The 21,625-nt window shown below is 40.2% G+C and overlaps 1 protein-coding gene across 1 annotated transcript in view; it reads left to right on the top strand.

Annotated features, from left to right (window-relative positions):
- The first annotated feature begins 3,570 nt into the window (after positions 1-3,570).
- PLXDC2 (plexin domain containing 2) overlaps positions 3,571-21,625 on the top strand; it is a 396,924-nt gene continuing 378,869 nt past the window's right edge. The window contains exon 1 of the mRNA XM_081132248.1: positions 3,571-4,320. Within this exon, the coding sequence (XP_080988374.1) occupies positions 4,209-4,320 (112 nt within the window). The 5' untranslated portion in view covers positions 3,571-4,208. The remainder of the gene's footprint in view (positions 4,321-21,625) is intronic.

Here is a 21,625-nt window from a genome sequence, read left to right as displayed (position 1 = left end):
AAAGTGGTACTGATAGCATTGTAATCAGTTAGTTATTAATAAAAAGAAAGAAGCAAAGGGGAGGCCAGACATTACAAGCATGGTCATTTGGGCAACTTCACTAGGAGGCTGCAACTTTATATTCCTGGGAGAGCCACTGGTGCATTCCCTGCACATCACTGGGGGAAGGGACTGGGCAAAGGGGAGATGGGTGCATGCAGTGAAGTGTCAGTGATGTAGGGAAGGTGCTTGCTGTCAGTCAAACCTGAGAACAGAAATCATTGGCCAGAAGGGGTGGGAGCCTCTCTCTGCAAGCCATGAAAACTTGGGAATACATACTCCCCCAGACAAAGGAATCTTTCTCTTGGCTCTTGTGTGGCTCTCTTGCATTCTCCCATGTTCCCTCCATAGCCAGGTGGCCCTGAGGACCCCACATGCAATGGACTGCAGCTGGGAAAACTAAGCAAGCTTGATGCTGGATTGGACTGTGCCCCAACATGGAGTAGAAACTCTGGACACTGGCTTTGATCTTAGCCCTGCTGAAAATGAAATGGGACTTTTCCTTAGTGGAAAAAGGGAACGGGGCCTTGGAAACTCAGGGGTTTGATTCTGTAGAAATAAAGCTTTCTGCAATACCTTATCCTCCTGTGAGAGTCTCAGAAAATTCATTTTTCTCCTAACATCACAAGAAGCCCACTTCCACCTGCAACAAAACGGGGAGCTCCCCATTGATAACAGTACTCTTTTGTGTTTCCTGATTCATTTCTTCATTGAGAGGTTAGCTAAAATTAAGCCAGTTGGTTAACAAACAAACAACCCCTCAAAAACAAAACAGCAATTCAGTTCTTATAATTATAGTAAAATAGAAACAGACCTCACTTGTAACTTTTTTCACAAGTCAGATGGAAGATGAAACTTTTTCCACAAAGAAATCTTAATTTCTCTCCATGAAGTTGAAATAGACAATTCTGTGGTAAAATGTGTATGGCAAACTCAAATCATTTAGGCCACAAGGTAGGTTGACCCTACTTTTAATTAGCCGGGATTATTTGAGTAATCAACTCCATTTCACTCTGAACATACTGTCTTAAATACATTTTAATTATTGGTTGCTTGTTAGGATGTACAGAAAAAATATATATATATTTTTTTACAAAAAAATTATTAGTTGGCATTTAAGGCAAAATATCAAAGCCCAAGTTTATGATGATGTTTCTTTTCTTTCTTATCATGATTGATTTTTGCTTACCTTCATCTTCTCTCATACTTATTTTCTTTGAGGTCAGCTCTTCAGAATAAGATTCAGATACAAGTAAAAGGAAATAATTGAACAGCACCAGTGAGACAGATAAAACACACAAAATCCTCTCCAGACTCACTCTGAATTGCTACTTGGTTCCTTTGCAATTTGTGGCATCAAATTTTCACTAAAGGTGTATAGTTTCAATCAGGAAGGCAACGCATTGCTGACAACAACCAACAAAAAGAAACACTGATAATATGCACACATAATAATAAAGGAAAACAGAAAGAAAACGATACCAGGTAGAGGTGGGGACTTGTTTCTTCTCAGAGAAACAAGAAACACCCATTTTTCTACTGTGAAAGTAAATGACATCTGCTGGGCTCTCCATAATTTTGCATATAATGAGAATTGGAGTTGCACAAAATGCAGTTTTAGGAAGGTTTCCAAATAGATTCATGCCCTAGTGACCTCACTAAGGAGACAGACAGAAAAAAATCAACATCAATTAAATGACATGCAAATTTTGACATGAACTTAATGTTAAATAGATAATGTCTAGGTACTCTAATTATATGTAATGTTACACAGAAGTTAAAAATTCTTGGTTGAGTAGAAATAAAAGAGTCAGGTTTCCTATGTATACTGAGGGGGAAGAAATGAACCTGCGGGAGAACAAGGATCTTGACATAATAAAGTATGTATGCATGGCATGTCTCACTCTCTATATATTTACATATAATTATGAAAAAATACGTTTATTCTGAAACAGCAAATTGAGTATTGACTTGGAGAAAACATGTTACGCTTCCTGTTTTCCTCTCACCAACTAAGTGACAATGAGAGAGCCATTCTTGAGGCATCAAATTAGCAGAGTAGTTTGATTATCTGGATCCACTTCCAGTGGGTATTGTGACAAAATTAAAGTACTTATTGATGGCCTCGATAAACTCCTCAGAGCATGGAACAGGGTACACAAACCAAGACTAACAGGACCTTTTGCACTTGGAACACTGAACCAAATCTCCACTTGATCTAGGAGGACTCTCTCTCCTCTCCTCTCTCTGTCGCTCAACATAAAGTCCTGTATTTTGTGCCAGGCACTGATCTCAATTCAAGTCTGCAGTAGTAATGCATTTAATCCAATACAACATATATAAAGGCGTTACTACAATTTTCCCCATTTGATGGCTGAGGAACTGAGGCACCATGTAATTAAGGAAATTGCTCCAAGTCATATAGCTATTTCGTGGGGTAGATGGCATTCCAGCCCAGCCTGGCTGTAGAATCAGTACTTTTAACCAATATGCTTTGCTTTCTTTCTTTGGATTTATCCTGTTAAAATGAGGTTAACTGCAAAATAAGATGTTAAGCTAATAAATAGGGGTGGAAAGGGTTAATGTTAAAGCACTTCCGCGAGCTGAAAAAAATAAGAAAATAAAAACAAACTAGCTAGAGGCTGCGGGTTAGAGCCCCCGCAGGCTATTGAATGGGTCTCCTGTTTCTTTAAACTCTGCCTTTCGCTGGGGCTGCCACTTTACAAAGCAGCTGTGGCCGCGGGACCACGCCGCCGCGCTCCCGCCTCCACCCGCCCCTGGGTCTGGGGTCCGCGGGGGCTTCCCGGGGTCACCACCCACACCCGCTCCGCTTTGCTTTCCTCACACTCCAAGCACCGCCACACGCGCCCCCGGGGACCGGGGAACTGCCATTAACCCCTTAGCGGCCGGGAGGAAGCCCTCGGGCGGGCCGCGTCCCCAGCGGAGGGGCGCGCAGGCGACCCGGGGCCAGGTGGGTGCGGGCGCGGCCGGCGGGAGGGCGCGCGGTTTCGGGGATGGCGCCCCGGCTGCTCGGAGGGGCCGCCCGCCGCCCCCCTCCCGGCTCGCCGCTCTCGCCGCCTCTCCGTGCGCGCCGGGCCCGAGCTACGCTCTCACTCCCCCTCGCCCCGCTCCCCGGGTTTAATCTCTCCGCGACTCGTCCGCCAGCGCCGGGGAAAGTGCAGCCATTGGACAGGTCGGTGCGAGCTGCGGGTTCGGGGAGGAAGGTGGGAGAAGGCTGGAGGAGCGAGGGGGAGGGAAGAGGGAGGAGGGGGGAGGGTGCAGCGGCCGGTCTGGCAAATTGCGAGCTGCCTTTCCTCCCCAAAGTGTGGAGCAGGAGCGCGGGGGAGCGCGGCGGCGGCGGCGCCTTCTCCGCCACCAAACTCCGGGCTTCGGCTGAGCTTGGGGCCACCTCCTCCTTAGCCAGGAGGAACCCTCTCCCAATACGTTTCAGCCCATTTATCTCTTCTTGTCCCCCCGCCCCCTTTTTTTTTTTTTTTGAACAGTTTCCCCCCACCCCTGACTTCGGACCTCAGACCGCTGCAGCGCGAGCCTCCCCAGGGCTCGGCTCCTCGGGGCTGTCCATCCCTCGGCGGCGAGGAAGGACGCGCGCCCGGCGTAGGGCGGAGGAAAGAAGAAAAACTTGTCGGAGGGGTTTCGCCGGTCTTTGGTAACCCCCTTTCCGCAAACCCAAAGCTCCCGCGGCGGCCAGCCCAAGACTGGGGAAAGTTCCTTCCGACCCGACAGCCCTCTTGGATTCGGAGGCGGCACCCGCGCCGGCTGTGGAATTAGGTCTGTTTTGAGCCCGGCGGAGCGCATCGCGGGGCGCCGAGGCACCCGGGCGGCGCTGCCCGCGCCGAAGCGAGAGTTTGCGAGCCCCGGCTGCGAGCGGGCTCTCCTCCCCGCCGCTGTGGTTTTGCGTCCGGGGTGAGGGCTGCGAGTGTTGTGGCAACTTGCGAAGAGAGACGCGGCGGTCCAGCGAGGACTGCGCGCGCCCCCGGTCCTCCCTTCCTCTTCCTGGCTGCGGGGTTGAAATCCCGGCGAGATCCACCAGGGCCTCCCCGTGCCGCGGAGACCTGTCCGCCGCGTGAAGCGCCGCCGTCCCCATCCCCACTGCGAGCCGGGCGCCTGGAAGGACTGGCGAGTCGGAGGCGGGAGGTCGCGGCGGCGGCATGGCGAGGTTCCCGAGGGCCGACCTGGCCGCCGCAGGAGTTGTATTACTTTGCCACTTTCTACTGGACCGGTTTCAGCTCGCCGGAGGGGAGCCTGGACACCAAATCAGCGGTAAGATGCACTTTCCCTTGTTGATTGTGTGGGCAGCTGGGGACCTCTCTGGCCACCCCCATTCTTACCCCCCCATCTTGTCTGCCCTTGGGAAAGTTACTGCAGTTGCTTTTCGGGTAAACTTGGGCTTCCCAAGTGGGGTGGACACGGTTGGCTAGCGAAGGATGGAGGGGACTGTGGGCTTTCTTGAGGATTCGGGCTTGCCTCACCTGAGCGCCAGGGGGTGGTACTGACTCCCCCAAGTCGCTCCTAGAGGGCTCTGGTGTAGGAGCGAACCTTCTGTGGCCACCTCGCCCAAGATGTGGCATCCCCGGGCTGTCTCATCTCGGGCTCCTCCTTCTCGCCTGCTGCTGGGAGAGGCTGAGCGCGCGCGCGAGGGGGACAGTGGGTGGAGGACTCGATGGCAGCCGGGACTGCAGGGCTCCTGGGAGCTGGCGAAAATCACCCGTGGCTGCACCTTTCTCCTCGAGGCGGTCCCCACCTCGGGCCGAGCTGGTGCTGGAAGCGGGGCGGAGTAGGTGTGGCGGGGCGCCGAGCAGAGGTGGGACGGGCGCGCCCGGAGGCCACCCCCTGGCCCCATTGTCCTCCGCCCGCCGGCTTTGCAGACAGGCCCGGACGCGCCGGGGCCGCTCCGAGCGCCCCGTCACTGCCCCCGCGCGCAGCCCCGGCCTCCGCGACTTCCCAGGGGCAGCGCCTCCTGCTCGGGCGGCCGCGCGGGTCAGGTGCGCGCCCAGCCCAGCTCGAGCCGCGCCCCCCCCAGCCCCGAGCCGCGCCGCCCCCCCTCCCCCGGGCCGGGGCAGAGCCGGGGCTGCGGCCCCCGGTCCGCCCTCGCTGGCGCCCCCCGGGCCCCTGCCCACTGCCCCCCCCCCCCCTTCTACCCCTCAGAAAGAAAGTGAAGAAACGGGCAGAGAGACACCTTGGCAGAAATTTGTGAACTCGGGTGGACTTGGAGAGGAGGTGAAATGAGAAAGGAAGAAAAACAAAGCGAGACACCTGGGGAGAGAGGAGGGACGTTTCAGTTTAGGGTGATAAAGTTTTGATTTGTTTTCATTCTGAGGGCCGGGGGCGGGGGGGGGGGGAGTGATTCCTCAGAAAGTACACAAGTGTCCGAAAATGTCAGACAAGAAAGTGGCCGCTGGAGGAGGCTAGGGAGGGCACCTGGGGGTCCCAGGTTTGCTGAAGCTTGAAGGAGCTCCTTGAATGAAATTTTACTAGCTGAACCCTAGAAGAAAGCCCAAACCCTGTCTGCCCCAGGGGTAAATCCTTAGGGAATGCACAGATTCATGATGGGGGGGTGGGGTGCTTCTTTGGGGGAGCGGGGAGACATGACCACACTCTTAAAACTGAATAAAACGCAGACCTGCTGGATATTGATTTGTCTTTGTCACATGTAATTGTCTCCATACAGACGCAGGGCGCTCTTGACTAGGTATTATTTAGATCAGTAGATCATCCCTTCGGTTTGTTTCTCTGATACATTCCATTGGTTAAAGAAAAAATAAGACTTACCCCTCCGGGAAGCAATGCATTTATTTTAAAAGGTGCGACAGTAATTCTCACGGGCAGATTCGTGGACTAAATACATGCCTTTAAACGTGTAAGCAATTTAATTCATCTCAAAGGAGGTCAGAGTGGTGTGTGTGCCAAAATGCATCCCAAGTTCCTTATTTGAAAACTTCTTTGGCACTGGGAATAAATAATGCATTTACAGTAAAAAATAAAAGTCAGCAAATGTTTATTTTCTTCTGAATGTTTTCATTAGTAATGTAATGCTGAGGAAAGAATATATACAATAACTTTACTAGTCTAAGTTCTTAAATTGAAGATGAAATTCATTTCACTCTAAAATTGGTCATATAATTAAAAGCCTTTTCTTTGGGAAATATAAAGTGCTCACATTGTTTGTTCAACACAAATGTGCAGGTATTGTAACCAGCCCAATATTTTCTGGTGGAAAACTACTCTAGGAACCCATATATTTATAGGATTGAGTAAAAAAGGAATAGTTTTAAATTTTTTGACAAATTTATTTGGGGGTTTATTATAAAATGAAGTAGCTTCTTTTCTGGATATCAGTCTACATATAGTTTTGTGAAATAATCCTGGAATTAAATAGTTAGCCTACTGAATATGTAAAATACAGCAATGAAATAGGAGAAAAATAGTTTCCTTTGTAAAATAGTCTAGCTAAAAGTTCAACAGAGTAAATAAAATAGTCCAACAATATTGAAACTTGGAATATAGCAACCAGGATTTTTATTACAGACATTTTGGCACGGAGGTGGGGTGGGGGGTGCAGGGATGGTGGGTGGAGGGGGGGTCGGATCTGATTTCATAACGGATAATTTATTATGCATTACTTTAGCAATGCTGCAGTTGATTTTATTGCCACCAGAGGGCAGAAAAACTGCTATTTTCTATTTCCATTTTCCCCCAAATCTCTGATTAATGATCCTTAATATTTTGTTTTTACTATGTGCAATATTTTTCAGTATTTCAGCTTTTATAAACGAGTGGCAGTTTACTATAATGAGAGTTTGTTATCTTTTTTGTTTTCACTGAAATTAACTAAATATTAATTCATTCAGCCTCCTAACGTAAAAAGACCTACACATTGAATACATTCTCATGTTATAATTAGTGCAGTGGAAAAAACAAATATCCTCTTTTGCTTTATTGCTGCAGGTTATTAAAATATTACTGTGGGATTCCCAAAGATATAGCCTTAAAATACCTCTCTTTTTAAAAGTTCATTGTTATTAATTTAATTTTAGGGTTGAATATACTTTATGCACATCTGAAAAGCATTTTCTCAGATTAAATAGCATATCTCGATACCTATACTTAGAGAAAAATAAGTTTATGATTTTAAATTTTATAAGTCTCAAGTCATCTATTATAATACATTCATTTTTATATACTAAACTGATTAAAAACAGTTTAGTAACAATGTCAAAGGAGAAAGATGTATTCATGCCTTGAGAAATTCTAAACTTTAAGTGAGGGAAAGAAAGGCCTGAAATATATAGTTAGATTTTGATCTGATTATTTCTCTTCAATGTGACTTAATGCAACAAGGAAATTCTATTACCACCATATATAGAGAGCAAAACTAGTTTAGGACCCAAAGGAATTTTAACTTTGAAAATTTTCTAATATTGTTATGTTCTAGGGACAAGCAGTTATTTTAGCAGCTTATTTATGTTTATTTTAGTTGTTTCTCCAGTTGGATATTTTTCTATTATTTGTCTGCTTTCATTGCAATTACAAAACTTAGTTCCAAACATTACTAATTTGTGGAATTCGTTATGAAAGTATCTCTGTTGAGACATATTGTCACTAGTATAAATTTTCAAACTGCAAAAGGCATGGGTCAGATAATCAACAAGTGACAGCCATTACTTGTGACTGCATACAAAAATTTTTAAAATCAAATGAGAGAGTCTTTTTCCTTTAGAGAATAGATACAAGTTGAAGCCTGGGGTTGGGCAAGTTTAGACTGTGACATCAGTGTGATCGAGAACATTTATGTCAGAGATAAGGCTTTAGTTCATGGGTGTCTGCACAGAGAATTTGAATTCTTATAGTTAGGGCAGTTTGTGCACTTGCAAAGTCTGATCTTTAGAAACAGGTTCTTATCCCGGAGAATATGCTTAAGTAAAGATAATAGAAGATACTCATTTGCTCTAAACAGGTTTCTTCTCTGAAAGAATCATACTTCATATTTTTTATGCAGAGATATAGATAATATGGATTCATTTCAATTGGTTTTGTCTCAGTTTTTTGCTTTCTAAAAGATATCGTCTGTGGTAGACACAGTATTTTTATAAAGATGACTGAACTGATCAACAACTGTGATCATGAGACCTAAAATCTTGAGCCATTTCCTTTAAATACTGTCTCTTCACTATGGCCTTCAAGCCCATGTGGTCTCAAACTATTTTCCCACCTCTCTCTCCTTTGTTTTTTTTAACACTCTAACCAAATGTGGCTCCTTGATGTTCCCTGAGTATGTATCACGTGTTGCCATCTCTTTACCATTCCTTGAGGTCACGATCTATGGAATTCATTTCTGAATCTCCTGCGGCATCTACCACCTAGGCGTGCAATAAACAACTGTTGAACTGAGTGGAATTATGGTTTAAGCTGGATGGACTGTTGACTTGAATGTCACCTCGGGAGACGTTTTCCTACCCTTTACTCTATCACTTCAATAAGTGGAAATGAATCTGTAGACAGGCTTCATAGAATAAAGTGCGAGGATAGGACACAGAGGTCTGCCCAACTGTTAGAATGCATCTGGTGGGTGATACTTACACTCACCTTTCTATAAATATGTAGAACTTTCAAAAAGTTTTATTTTACCATCCTATTATACTTCTGGTTTCTGACTGAATTTTCTCTCATGTTCTTAATCCAATACCTTAAAGTACAGCGTGTGCATGTATATGAAAATGTACATGATATGCATACAAATATATCAGTGCTAGTCTAGTTTCAGTGGAGATGAACACTTAAATAATTTTAGTTCCTTGTGAGATAACTTTTGAACTGAACTGGGCCTAGGGCTCATGCCATTAACCTATACAGAAGGAGGCTGTAAAAACATAGTCTCATAAAACGTGTTTTGGGACTGTGATGGGCCGTGGTGGGCGGTGTGGTGCAATGCATAGCACAGGGTCTGCTCCCTGAGTGGCAGAGAGAGGGCGGGAGGGAGAGAGAGAGGGAGGGAGAGGGCAGGGGGAGGGGGGAAGGAATCTTGTGTCTTAATAACAGAAATAACAGATATAGTTGTTCTTTTTGATAGGTTTGTTTGTGTCTTCTGGACATTAAGAATAGTGACCAGATGCATTACTTTTTAAATTTTGGTTTCTTGAAAGCTCAGAGCACAGTTAGTGGCCCATCTCTAGCGAGTATGCAAACCTTCTGGCCTACATTTTGTGTACTAGCTTCCCTGGGTTTTCATCTGATCTTTCCTTTTCACATTTATCTTTTCCCAGCTCTTCTCACTGAAAATCTTGTGTTGTATTTATACAAGAGATGGGAAATTAGTAAGATGCATTTACGGTATTTAGCAATGGGAAATAAGTAAATAAAAGGTAATGGCTGTAATATATAAAGTTATATATTACTAAGTTGCTCTTTGGCTTTCTTTTAATCTGACTAATTTCAGTCCTTTGCCTTTTTTCCGAGCACATTTTCTCAAAGCTTTAATTATCTCTTTGCAGTGCTGCCCTCTGAGAGGTCTTTTTTCTTCACTAAGGTTCACACAGGATGTTTTCCCTCAGCAGCCCCAGACAGTGATGCTGTTCATCTGAGGAAGTTTCTGCAGAATGACAGACTAAGTAGAGATGCTTTTGTTAAGACCATTTCTCCCACTATTTACTAAGTCACGTATTGCCTGGCCAAATTAACAGAATGATATCTGAGGGGAGAATAGAATAGAAAATATTCTACGTCATGTTGTAGCCAGACTTGGTACCCATTTTATATTCTTTGGTTTGTTTTTATTTTGTCCTTCAGTTAAAAAGGGGGTAAGATATGGAATGATGGTCCAGATTTGGGTATTTAAATAAAATTAGAAGTCTTGTCAGGCACCTGTTTGGAATTAGTATAGCCTATTAAAGATTGCAGATCTGAACATGGGGTCAGAAACTCTGTGACCTTCCTTGAAATCCAGGCTTTTACTACTTTTCTCCAGAGGCCATCCAAAGGGATCTAAGCTCTAGCAGCATTTTCCCCTGCAAATTAAAATCAGCTGACTTCACTGTTTCTGCTTCAGGCCTTAGAGTAGAGAGTGGCCTGCGATTTTGTCAAGAGAGGACCATAAAAGCCAGGATGCAGAAAGATTTCCATTTGAATTTTCTGGACTCATACATTAGTTCCTCCCTCATCTCTACCTATTATTTTTCACTCATTAATTGGAAAATTTTCCTAGAATCTGTGTTGCTTAAGATCTCGTCCTGCAGATAAGGCGCTTAGCTCACTGAGGCTTGGAGAATAGAGAGAAAACATGAAGAATTTGCCCAGTAGGTAAACTTCATAAAAATCAAACATTTAAATGTGAATTTTTGACATATTCTTTGCAGTGTTCAATGATAGAAGTCTAAATAAAACTAATATGTTTTCTTTACCCCTGAAGCTTGGTAAGTACCCCCTGGTTTATTTAGATTAGGATAATATATTCTTTGGTCCAGTTGGAATGTGGAACATTCAACATGCAATGATGTTTTTGTGTAGTCGTAGTTCCCACTTTTTCTTCTCCGAAACCATAATTTGACATCCAATAAAATATTTATTTCCTTAAACCCTAAAAGGGGAGTAAGATAGGCAGAATTTGTAATTTTAGACTATGAGATTCACAAACAATGATTTTCAAGATGTGAAATAGTCTTGAAGGTGTATTTCAGGTATAGCTCATGCTGAATCTATTATATATATTTGCTTAATTCTCTCTAGGATACAAACTTGAGCTGTAACTACCACTGACCCAATTAAATTGATTTTTTGACTGGTGTATATTTTTTTCATTTGGTCAAAAGAGCCACTAACCTTACTGCAGGCAGAGCTGGGAGCAAGTCCAATGTTGTATCTGACTTCTTTCAGCTGTCCCTTCTTTTTTTGCTATCCATTTACTTCCATATATTGAGAAAGGTCTATGCACATATTACATTAATATAATCTGCATTCAGAAATACTCATGAAAAGTGAGTGTGAGATGGTTTTGAGTCTACCGAATCATATTCCCAGTGTATATGGGTTCTGAACCCATATGTCCTGAACTTTTGATTAAAATATAATTAGCCTCTTAATTATTTTGCTAGTCTATACTTTTATGTTTAAAATTGGTTAAAGCGTACTACATATGCATGATTACTTCAGGAATTATATTATTTGATAGTAACTATTTTAATTCTATTTAGTATTTGTTTAGGTGGTGGGAATATACACCTTTGAATATATTTTGGTAATTTAGCATTTTAGTAGACAGTGAACTTATTTTTAATCTTATGTTACTAGCTGCTAATTTATATGATATTCTGGATCTAGTTTTAGGATTTTAATTGCAAGTCACAATTTGCCTTATTCCAAGAAACAAAAACTGAACTAAAAGACATATCATTGTGTATTTGCATTTTTGTTCTTTGATTCTTGTTTGGAGTGGGAATACAAAGAGTCGTTTGAGTTTTTTGTCACACAACAAAAGTTTAAAGAATATTTTAACCTCTCTCTGAAAACCCTGAATACCCTGTAAAAATAAAGTTAACTTGTAAGGGTAAAAAAAAATCCGTTTTAAAACGATTTTAGTTTGATTGAAAGCATTCGTGCTATATTACAGAGATATCACTTGATGTTTTATTTCATATGCTCCTTTAACATCATAGGATATTACATATCTTATATAATGTGCGTGTATATCTGTTTTGATTCATAATCTGGATTTAAAAATTTTACATATTTTTAAAATGTTTATTTCTTTTAATCAAATTAAATGATTTTTATGGAAGCTTTTTATTTGACTGGAAGTATGTATAAAATTATTTCCTGTGTCAGAATATTGTGGTAACATCTGTTAATTTGCCAAGATTAGTAAAATACTGATGAGTATGTTACAAAACAGTTTTGGTTGGGGCTGAGCTGTGTAATATCCACACCACTTGCTGTTTTGTGCACGTGCATTACCTGTGCTTGTGTGGATCCCACTTTTTCCACATTGATTTACCCCACAATTGATTTATTCAGCCTTCCATCAATGAACATTAGTACTATTTTGCACACTGGCATGATGCTGATCCTTGCATATGTTTCTTCAGGTGCAGGAGTTACTCAGCTTGTATTTAGAGGTGGAATTCATAAGTTATTGGGCTTGTGAATGTTCTATAAAAGATAATTCGTGGGATAAGCCCTGCTAGTTCTTCCAAGATTAAATACTACAAAGATAAAGGGGGCAGGTTTAAAACCCTGATTCATCGCTTTACAGACATGACAGTATTAATTCCTTTGCTTCATAGTGAGTCTTTACATCTGGTGGGGCCAACCCACCCTCCTTGCACTTGATCTTCAAGAAGCGTCGTGGTTATTCTAGAAAGCTCATTGCTTTTCCATATCTATTTTAGAATAAACTTTGCAGATTTCCCTAAAAATTCTGTTGGACTTTCGATTGAAGTCACATTAAATCTCAGGGTCATTTGGTAAAGATTTCACTTTCCTAAACAACTTGGAAACAATATAAATTTTTTCTACAATAGAACAAGTTACCACAGCGCTTCCTAACACATTGTTAACAGTGGCTATTTGACAGTGACCTTTTTCCGTTGAAACATGTCCCCAGATTGGGGGTTAGTGATATTTTCCTGATCACATCATGAAACTAACCATCCATCTTATTGTTTCTTAAGAAATACAGGGAGAGATCATTGGTTAATTAAAATGCACGACTCAACTAAGGGAAAGAATGGTAATTCCTAACTTCTTAGAAACTACCACAAATGCGGGGTGGGTCCCAGGCAGATATCACATGGAAATGGTGACATTTTTAGTGTCCCTTGACTAGCATAGCAGTTCCAGGCAAGACTTTAAGTGTGCTGCTTTATGAGAGGCAGCCTGGTGAGAATGGCAGAATACCCTGGACTTAGGATTCTTCTTAATGTTTAGCTAGTTAATATCAATTCCATGGGAGACTTACCTTAAAGAGAGTACACTATGAATTGCTACCATTTAAAGATGATAGATTTATGATTTTATTTAGACTGCAGGCATTTCGAAATTAGTGGTTTATAATTTGCTTGATTTGAAAATCCTAACTTCATGTCCATCTCAGCACAGCTTATCACTGGCTATTGCACTGAACTCAGGCATACTGATCTGGATATTTTAAAATCAGGAGTAAATGGACAAGCTGGACAAGTCTGTTTTATTTCTTTATTATTTAGTCTTCGTTATCTTTTTAACATCTGTTGTTCATTTCAGATATTTTTAAAAACAAGCACAATTCAAAGTCATTCTGCAGATGATAGTCTTGTTGTCTGGACATTGCAAAACAGCTTTATGTGGGATGCCAAATTTGTGCAATCTCCGTTTCATCAAGCTGGTTTAGAAGAGAGATTTGTAAAATAGGCACAGCCAACAAGCAGATGATTTTTCCAAAACCAAGCCCCAAGTATAAGATGTTTGACTTTAGACAGCTTTTCTCCACTCCCCACTTCCCTTATCCTGGCTCTGGAAGGCTTCATCCTTTCTAACCTAGTTTATTTCAGTAGCTTCCCACCTTGCCTCCAAAACTGTCCTGCTGGACTCCATTCCTCATTCCACAGCCTGAAAGATCTTTCTCAGATGCAAGCAGGAGTCTTATTCCTACTGCTCCTGGTTTACCTCTGCAAGTTCAAATTCATCACCTCATCTCTCCTGCTCTCCCAGGTTTCCCATACACTTTCCCCCTTCTGAACCTGCAGATGCCATTCACTCTTCTTGGAGCAACCTTTCCTCTTTTTTTTTCTTTTTTTTTGGCTATTTGTCCTTTAGGTCAAAGCTTCAACTTGATTTTTGGCATATCGAATCATTTCTTAGTGTTTCTCTGCCAGCTCCAAGTCTGAGTGAGTGCCTCGCCAGAGTGCACTCTACACGTACTTAATGGATCACTTATCATCAATAGTGTAATTAGCCCTAATCTGCCCTAGGTTAGAGGCCATATGTGACTGATCATCATGGCAGCACTAGCTCCAAGTAGAGGAAACCCTCTTTGAAAATTCATTGAATGAAGCAGTCTTGTTGGTGGTCTACTTGCATGATGGTTCTATATTTGATCAGATTTGTTTGTGCCTTCTTTCTACATATTTCTTAGGGCAGAATTGCAAATCATAAGTTCTTTAGCATGATTCAGATTCACATATCAATAATGAAAATGTACAAACAAGCAGACTGACTTCAGAGTGAGGGAATTTGTCATATGCTTGTGTGAAGAATTCATTTAGAAATGATGGTTTAGGAATAATGAAGTCATTTTCTAGGCTACAAAGAACAGAGAAAGGGATACTTTAATGACATAATGCAGCAACTTGAATCATCTGATAAAATATTAAAATTGCTTAATTTCTAGGGAGAATTTCATAGTTAATTAACTATTAGTTTAATTAATGAATTAAAATTGGTTAACTCACTGGAGAGAATTCCATAGTTAAAAAGAATATATGGATAAACAATCAATGAAATAGGAATTAGAGATAGAATCATGAAGTTTGTGTAAACAGATTTCTAGGTATCTCAAAGCTAAAGATGCACACTGGGAAATACGCCCTAAGATTAGATATTTGAAAGATTTCCAGATACAAAGCATTGGGCATCCTTTTAAACATTTTTTTTTCAATACAAGTCTAAAAGATCTCAGTACTGCACTCAGTGATGTGAGCTGACCCTTTTCAAAGTCTTAAATGTGATCCACTTGCTAAAGTTCACATCAGTTTTGGTCAGCATCCTTTCTGACCAAACAGCTGGCATTTGCTCTTCTCCAGGCACATTTTTTTCTCACCTTTGCCTATCTTTATTGCTTTTCTTGAAACATTCTCCATAGTTTTCCTATATTCCATACTAATTTTATGGTGTGAACCTCTGGTGTTTTTATCTGACCACCTTCTTCTGGTAATAGCACGTTTTCATCATTTGTGTATGTCCTGCCTTGGACTCCGTGCTTTCTCCTGGGCCTGTTATCATAGTGTGAGGCTTCCCCAGACAGTTCAACTTGTGTCGCATAGGTGGCTACTCATAATAACCCTTTGTCTTGGACCTCCGTCCAGTTAATACTTCCCTAAATGTTACATACATATTCTAGAAGAGAAAGGGGTTTTATTTAATTTTTTAAAAGTTTTTCTAGGAGTTTGCTGCATTAGGAATATGTAAATCTAAAGCCATCTCTAGGCAGTCTTAGATTTCCCAATAGCATAAACCAGAAAATCCCAGTTTTCATTTGAAATTTGTTACCTGCCACTATAAAGTCTTGGTAAGCACATCAAAGCTTTAATTATATTGCAATTTGAATAGTTTTTTGACTGAGGATGATTCCCCCCACTAAATTGTAAGCTCTGTGAGGGTAGGATTCATGTTTGTCTTATTTTCCTCTTTTTGTTTTCTTGGAGCTTTTTATAGTGCTTGGTGTATAGAAAATACTCAGTAAATAATTGTTAAAAGAATTTTCTGCGTAAGTTCATTGGTGGAATATCATCTTAGTGACCATTAACATAACTCAAATTTCAGACATCAGGTGACATTCATCAGATGAGTCAAAAGTTTTGACTGTAATAGACTCTTCCTTGTTGGTTTTCTGAAGTAATTTTCTTTCTCCTCATTTTATACATTAATTTTTTTACCTGGGTCATATTTTTATAATAAGACATAACTCTCCATACATAGTAGGTTTTCAATTTAAATTTTGTTGACTTGCTTATTGAATGAAGACCCACAAAGGTCTATTTTACTTCTAATAAAGGCACTGACTCATTTTTCTATCCATTAATCTATTCAGTAAGTAATCAATAGTTTAAAAAATAGATGAACTAAATTGATGTCCTTATTTTAAGTAAAATAATAGATAGAGAACAGACTGACAGCTGTCAGAGAGGAAGAATGTTGTGGGACTGGGTGAAAATGGTGAAGGGATTAAACAAAAAAAAAATTCATAGACACAGATAAGAGTATGGTGATTGCCAGAGGGAAAGGGGGATGGGGGAGGTAGAAGAGGGTATAGCGGGGATAAATGGTGATGGAAGGAGACTTGATTTGAGGTGGTGAACACACAATACAATATACAGATGACATAGAATTGTACACCTAAAACCTATATAATTTTATTAACCAATGTCACCCCAATAAATTTAATAAAAAAAGAGGGAAAAAAGAGAAGTAAAATAGGCTCCTGTAGGTTAATTGAAAACTTAGCTTTTATCTCATATTCTTTATATGTAAATTGGGTACTAACATATGTTACACATTTATGTGTGATGTGTGCTTAAAATATATGTCATTTTCATGATATGATTTGAAATCCATATATAAAGTTCAGCTCATCTAATTTTCATATTAGTTCAGCTGTTCATCCCACATGGTAAGTTCAGTTGAAAGATATTTTTATTCATCAATTTTATTTCAGAATTCACTGTTTTAGATGAAAAAAAAAAACCCCAAAACATGAATTCTAATAAATGTAAGGAATGTAATCTACAGGGGAACACGAGCATGGCCATAGCATGAGTCTAGTGGTAGCGTGAGTATAACGCAGGGACAAACCAATGCCTGTGGGAGCAGCCGAGCCAGGGGAGGGCCCCACAGGGAAGGGTGGGGGCAGGCTCTCTCGGGGAGACAGGATCAGACTGCCTTACGGTTTTAAAGGATGCTTCTGATGGTGGACAGGCTTGGGTCCAAATCTTGGCTCTGCCATTTACTAGTTGGGTGACCTTGCACAAAAATTTTTAATCCCTCAAACCTCGTTTCTTTATCCCTAATACGGGAATACAGTTATTTATCTGCCCCATATTAATAACTGTAGTAAAAATTCCCTGTTCTCTGAAGTTTTGGTAGGGTTGCCATGGGAATATAAGGAAGCGTGGAAGGGGTAAGTTGAGGGAAGAAAATAAGCACGAATAAAAAAGTAGGGCAGAGCGAGGCAAGGAGTTCTATGCAGAGCAGCGAGCAGTCTGACAGGCTCTCGTTAATAATTTTTAAATGTTAATTACTGAGGTATCCATGTTTCAAACTGCCAGAGATTAAACCATATCATTTTTGGTTTGGCAATCATGTGCAGTGGTACTGTTGCAGGTCCAGGAAAAATTAAGGCCGGTTAATGCTTCTGACGGTCATGTGAACATTCAGATGGTTTGCAGACTGCACCTCCAGCAGGCTTGGACTTGCATGACTAGGTAGTGGAATGCAAAGCGTTGTTTTTTTCCAGAATCCTCCCCCTCACTCAGCCATAGCCTAGGGCAAGACTTGGATTTGAAGAACATTGTTCCAATAGAACATGCATGAAAAGAACACTCAAAAAATTTACTTTTAACAGACCCATGTTGTGTACAATGAGACAGAGCTCCCAGAAACAGTGTTCTTATCTCTGCCTGAGCTGAGAACACAAAACAAAATTCTGCTGTGTCGTCTACTTTGAAGCAAGAAAGTAATTCTTTGACCTTATTAATACACTTGCTTCTGAGAGTAAATAAACTGCCTGAAGAGGTTATACAATTCACCTGGGTGACAAGTTAACTTTCTTGGATGATGGTGCTGTTTATAAAGTGATCCCAAATGCTGCCTGTGTTTTAGTGAATTTATCTGAAAAGGTAAGCAGTATAAGTGTAAAAGCAAGGCAGCTAGTTCTAAGATTTCATCAGTGAATGAAAGAAAAGAAATGTCAAAATAAGAAATAAAAAAGCCTAAAACTCCAGAGGTTCCTGAGCATTTCACATTTAGCATTTTTCCAGAGCTACATGGAGGCCTTTGTTGAGGCCAACCCTACATTATATATATATAATAGGCACTGGAGGTGGGTGCGTTCATGGTGTTATTTGAGGGTGACGGAACAACTGTTCCGAGACTAAGAAAGGTCTCATCTACCATAGACAGATGTTGAACTCTCTCTGAAGGTGATAGCTGGCCAGTGACACATATTTGTCAGCTGAATGACACTCGGGTCTCTTAGAAAGGTCCCTCTAGTATTGGTATGGAGAGCTGATAGGAAGGGGCAGACCTGGAGATACAGCAGAGTTAGGAACTACTAAATTAATGAGAATGAAAAGTGATGAAGGCTTCCAATAAGGGAGAAAGTCAAAGATAGTTCCCAAGATCCCTGGTGCTTTAGGGAATAGAAAGCTTTAGACTTGTTGAGATGCTAATGGGACAACCCCATAGAAATATCAACTCTACCAGGTGGTCTCAGATCAGATCAAGATGTTGAATCAGTGTTTAGATAGTAAGGGAAACCAGCCAAGAGCATGAATAGATAACTGAGGGTCAAGATCAGCCCTGGAGAAACGGTTTGGGAAGGGTGAAGGGAGGAGGGCATGAGGGAGAATGAAGGGGAGCCACCTGGAGGGAGGCAGGTCTGTAGGAGGAAAAGCAGATCATGAGAATTGATGAGGAGAGTCATCTGGGAAGTTAGTAAGAGTGTTTTGGGTGGAGGAATGGGGGCTGGCTGTGTCAGTTTTCAGTAGGATAGGCCATGAAGGTGAGAAGAGAAAGTAGTGACACCAATGAAACTACAGTCTTTAAAAAAGCATAGCTGAGAAAGAAGTGGGAAAGGAAGCAACCACAGAGGATCATAGGGGCAAGAGGTTTTTCTAGAGCAGGAGATTTAAGTCTGCCTGTGGGTATGGGGAAAGCAGCCAGTAGAACCATAGGCAGATTGAGAATATAACTAAGATATAAATACATTAATCTATGTTAGAATTGTCTTTGGGAAGATGATCACAGCTCTCCCAAAATGCAACCTGATTTGAGGAACCTTTTATTATATCATATGTAAGAAAATTGCTGTGACACCTAATAAAAATTTAATTAGGGCTTAGATGAAATCACATTTGTGAAATCACATTTATGAACCATTAAATCCATGAAATCTCTCAAATAAAATAAAGTTTGTTGGAAAGAAAATTTTATCTTAAGAAGTAGCAGCAGGAAAAATGAATGTTTCATTTCTTTTATCATTTAAGTCTAGGCTACAAAATGGGTATAACATGATAAATAATAGCTGCATTAGAAAAAAAGTATAAAATAATTTGCTTAGTTTCAGGCATTTTTAAATTTTAAACCAATATCACACCTTGAAAGAGAAGGGAGTTGACGTCATTGTTCTTTTACCAACAGGGAGACCAGGAATTGAAATAATAAACTGAGGAAAAAGTGTTTTTATTTCACCATATTTAATTTTTATGACTGATTTCAAGATGAGTTTTTATAGTGATTAAAACAATGCCTGGCACTTAGTAGGTCTCAATAAATATTTGTGACCTATGAGTTTTTTAACCATTATTTGCATTTAAGCAATGGAAGTAAGGATCAAATATTTTTTTCATAAAATCATTGGAACTCTCTTCTCACTGATAAACTCTTTTGAAAGAGGTATTTCTTTCCTCCCAGTATTGCCTTCAAGGTGAATTAGAGTTTCATAAACAGTTTCTTTATAAAATTGTTAAGGCTTTAAAAGGACTGATTGTTATCTTCTGTAACATGCTACCCAGCAAGACATTCCTGACCAGCTTGAAGTTAAAAAAAAAAAAAAGGTACCAGCCTTATGTAAGTTTGAAATTAAAAATGAGAACAAAAGTTAACATTAACAAACCCTTCTTATCTATAGGTTATCTTTCAGGGTAGATTACAAATTTGTTTCTCTTAGTAATTGAAAGATTGCTCCATGCCCTCTGTGTGTGTGTGTGTGTGTGTGTGTGTGTGTGTGTGTGAAGGTAATGAATGAGTGGGGTGGAGGAGGTACAAGGTGAAAAATGACACGGCTTAGGTCAAGTTCTGATGATTTAATGATGTTTATGGATGTACCATAAGGTAGTTACTTAATTTGTGTTTTTGTAAATGATCTGTCCTATTTTAACTTTCCAGTGCATTTCAGAGACCAAAACAACAAAATGCAAAATTAATGACTTTTGTTTTATAAGACATGCAGAAATGCTAATATTGAATATAAATGTGCATCCATGTACAGTGATCGTTCAGCTTGGAACTGAATTTGTTAGGTCATTTATCATTGTTTGCCTGTGTAAAATGCTTTGTCATATGCTTTCCTGAGAATCAGAAACATAGGCCTCTCCTTCTTGTTTTATATTTAGTTTATTTCTTATGCACTTAAGACACTTAATATTTAACCTGACAGAATATTAATGAAAAGTCACTGTGATAAAGCCACGAGTCTTTCAATTGCTTGCATTTTGGTGAAACAAAAAATAATAAAATAGTTATAATTTAGTGAGTTTATATAACTTTCTCTTAGTAAAATTTCCAGGCTCTAAATGTTCAGATGTCTAGAGTAGGTTATGCAATGCTTTATGTGTAAAACAATGAAAACAGCATGAATTTTTGATATTGTACATATTATTCATAATGTATTATACATATTATCTTCAACCCTGTAGGTAAAATGAAGAGGCCAGTACAAACTTACATGGCACTTTAAACTCTACAAAGCATTTTACCATATAATGCCTTATTTAAACTTCATACCAATCCATTGACTTTTCCCCCATCTTTTAATTGTGATAAAATACACATAACATAAAATATACCATCTTAACCATTTTTAAGCATACAGTTCAGTGGTATCAAATACATTCATAATGTGCAACCATCACCACCATTCGTCTGTCCCTTATAACTCTTTTCATCTTGTTAAATTGAAACTCTGTACCATTAAACAATAAATTCCTATTTCCCACTTTCCCCAGCACCTGGCAAACACCATTGTACTTTCTGTCTCTATGATTTTGACTACTCTAAGTCTCTCATATAAGTGGAATTATACAGCATTGTATTTGCCTTTTTGTGACTGGCTTATTTCACTTAGCCTGATGTCCTCAGGGTGCATTCCTGTTGTAACCCATGTCAGAATTTCCATTTTTGTTAAGGCTGAATAATGCTCTGTTGCCTGCATAGACCACATTTTGCTTGTCATTCATGCACCAATGGACTCTTGAGTGGCTTCCATGTTTTAGCTATTGTGAATAATGTTCCCATGAACATTGACTTTTACCCATAAGGCAAAAGAAACTCTAGGAGATGAAGAGACTTCTCTGAGATGACACAGATAGTGAGAAGAGGTAATGACTCCAGAATTCAAATTTGGTCTTCTTTCTGCTATGCCACAGACAATTATGTAGTGAACTTTCACTAACCTTTCCAGTTATTTGTATATATGTGTGTCCTTGAGCATAGTCAAGAAATTCTAATTTTGTAAATTTCATTTATACTTAGTTGAACTGTATCTAATTTATGCTGTATAAGTATTATAAAACCAGTAGCTTGTACCATTTACTTCAAAATCTTCTATTTGGGAATATGGATATTTTTGTCTCCAAGAAGCCTTTTTAAATAAAGGTGTTTATTTATGACACCAATTTAGATTATTATTCTTTAAGGACATTTACTGCCTTTGGGTCGGTTTTCAATAAAAATCAACCGGTAAAATGTATTGATTTTTCATGCACATGTTTTACTTTATAAATTTAGTGCTTTCCTTCAGTGACTTCATATCTAGGATAGATAGCAAAAAGCAGATGGCTATAGAAAATATAAAATCCTTCAATTACTCTAAGAGGTATTTTGA

This window comes from Miniopterus schreibersii, assembly GCF_964146895.1.
Source record: "Miniopterus schreibersii genome assembly, chromosome: 1".
In the NCBI taxonomy this organism is placed as follows: domain Eukaryota; kingdom Metazoa; phylum Chordata; class Mammalia; order Chiroptera; family Miniopteridae; genus Miniopterus; species Miniopterus schreibersii.
This window is presented reverse-complemented; position numbering and strand designations above follow the sequence as displayed.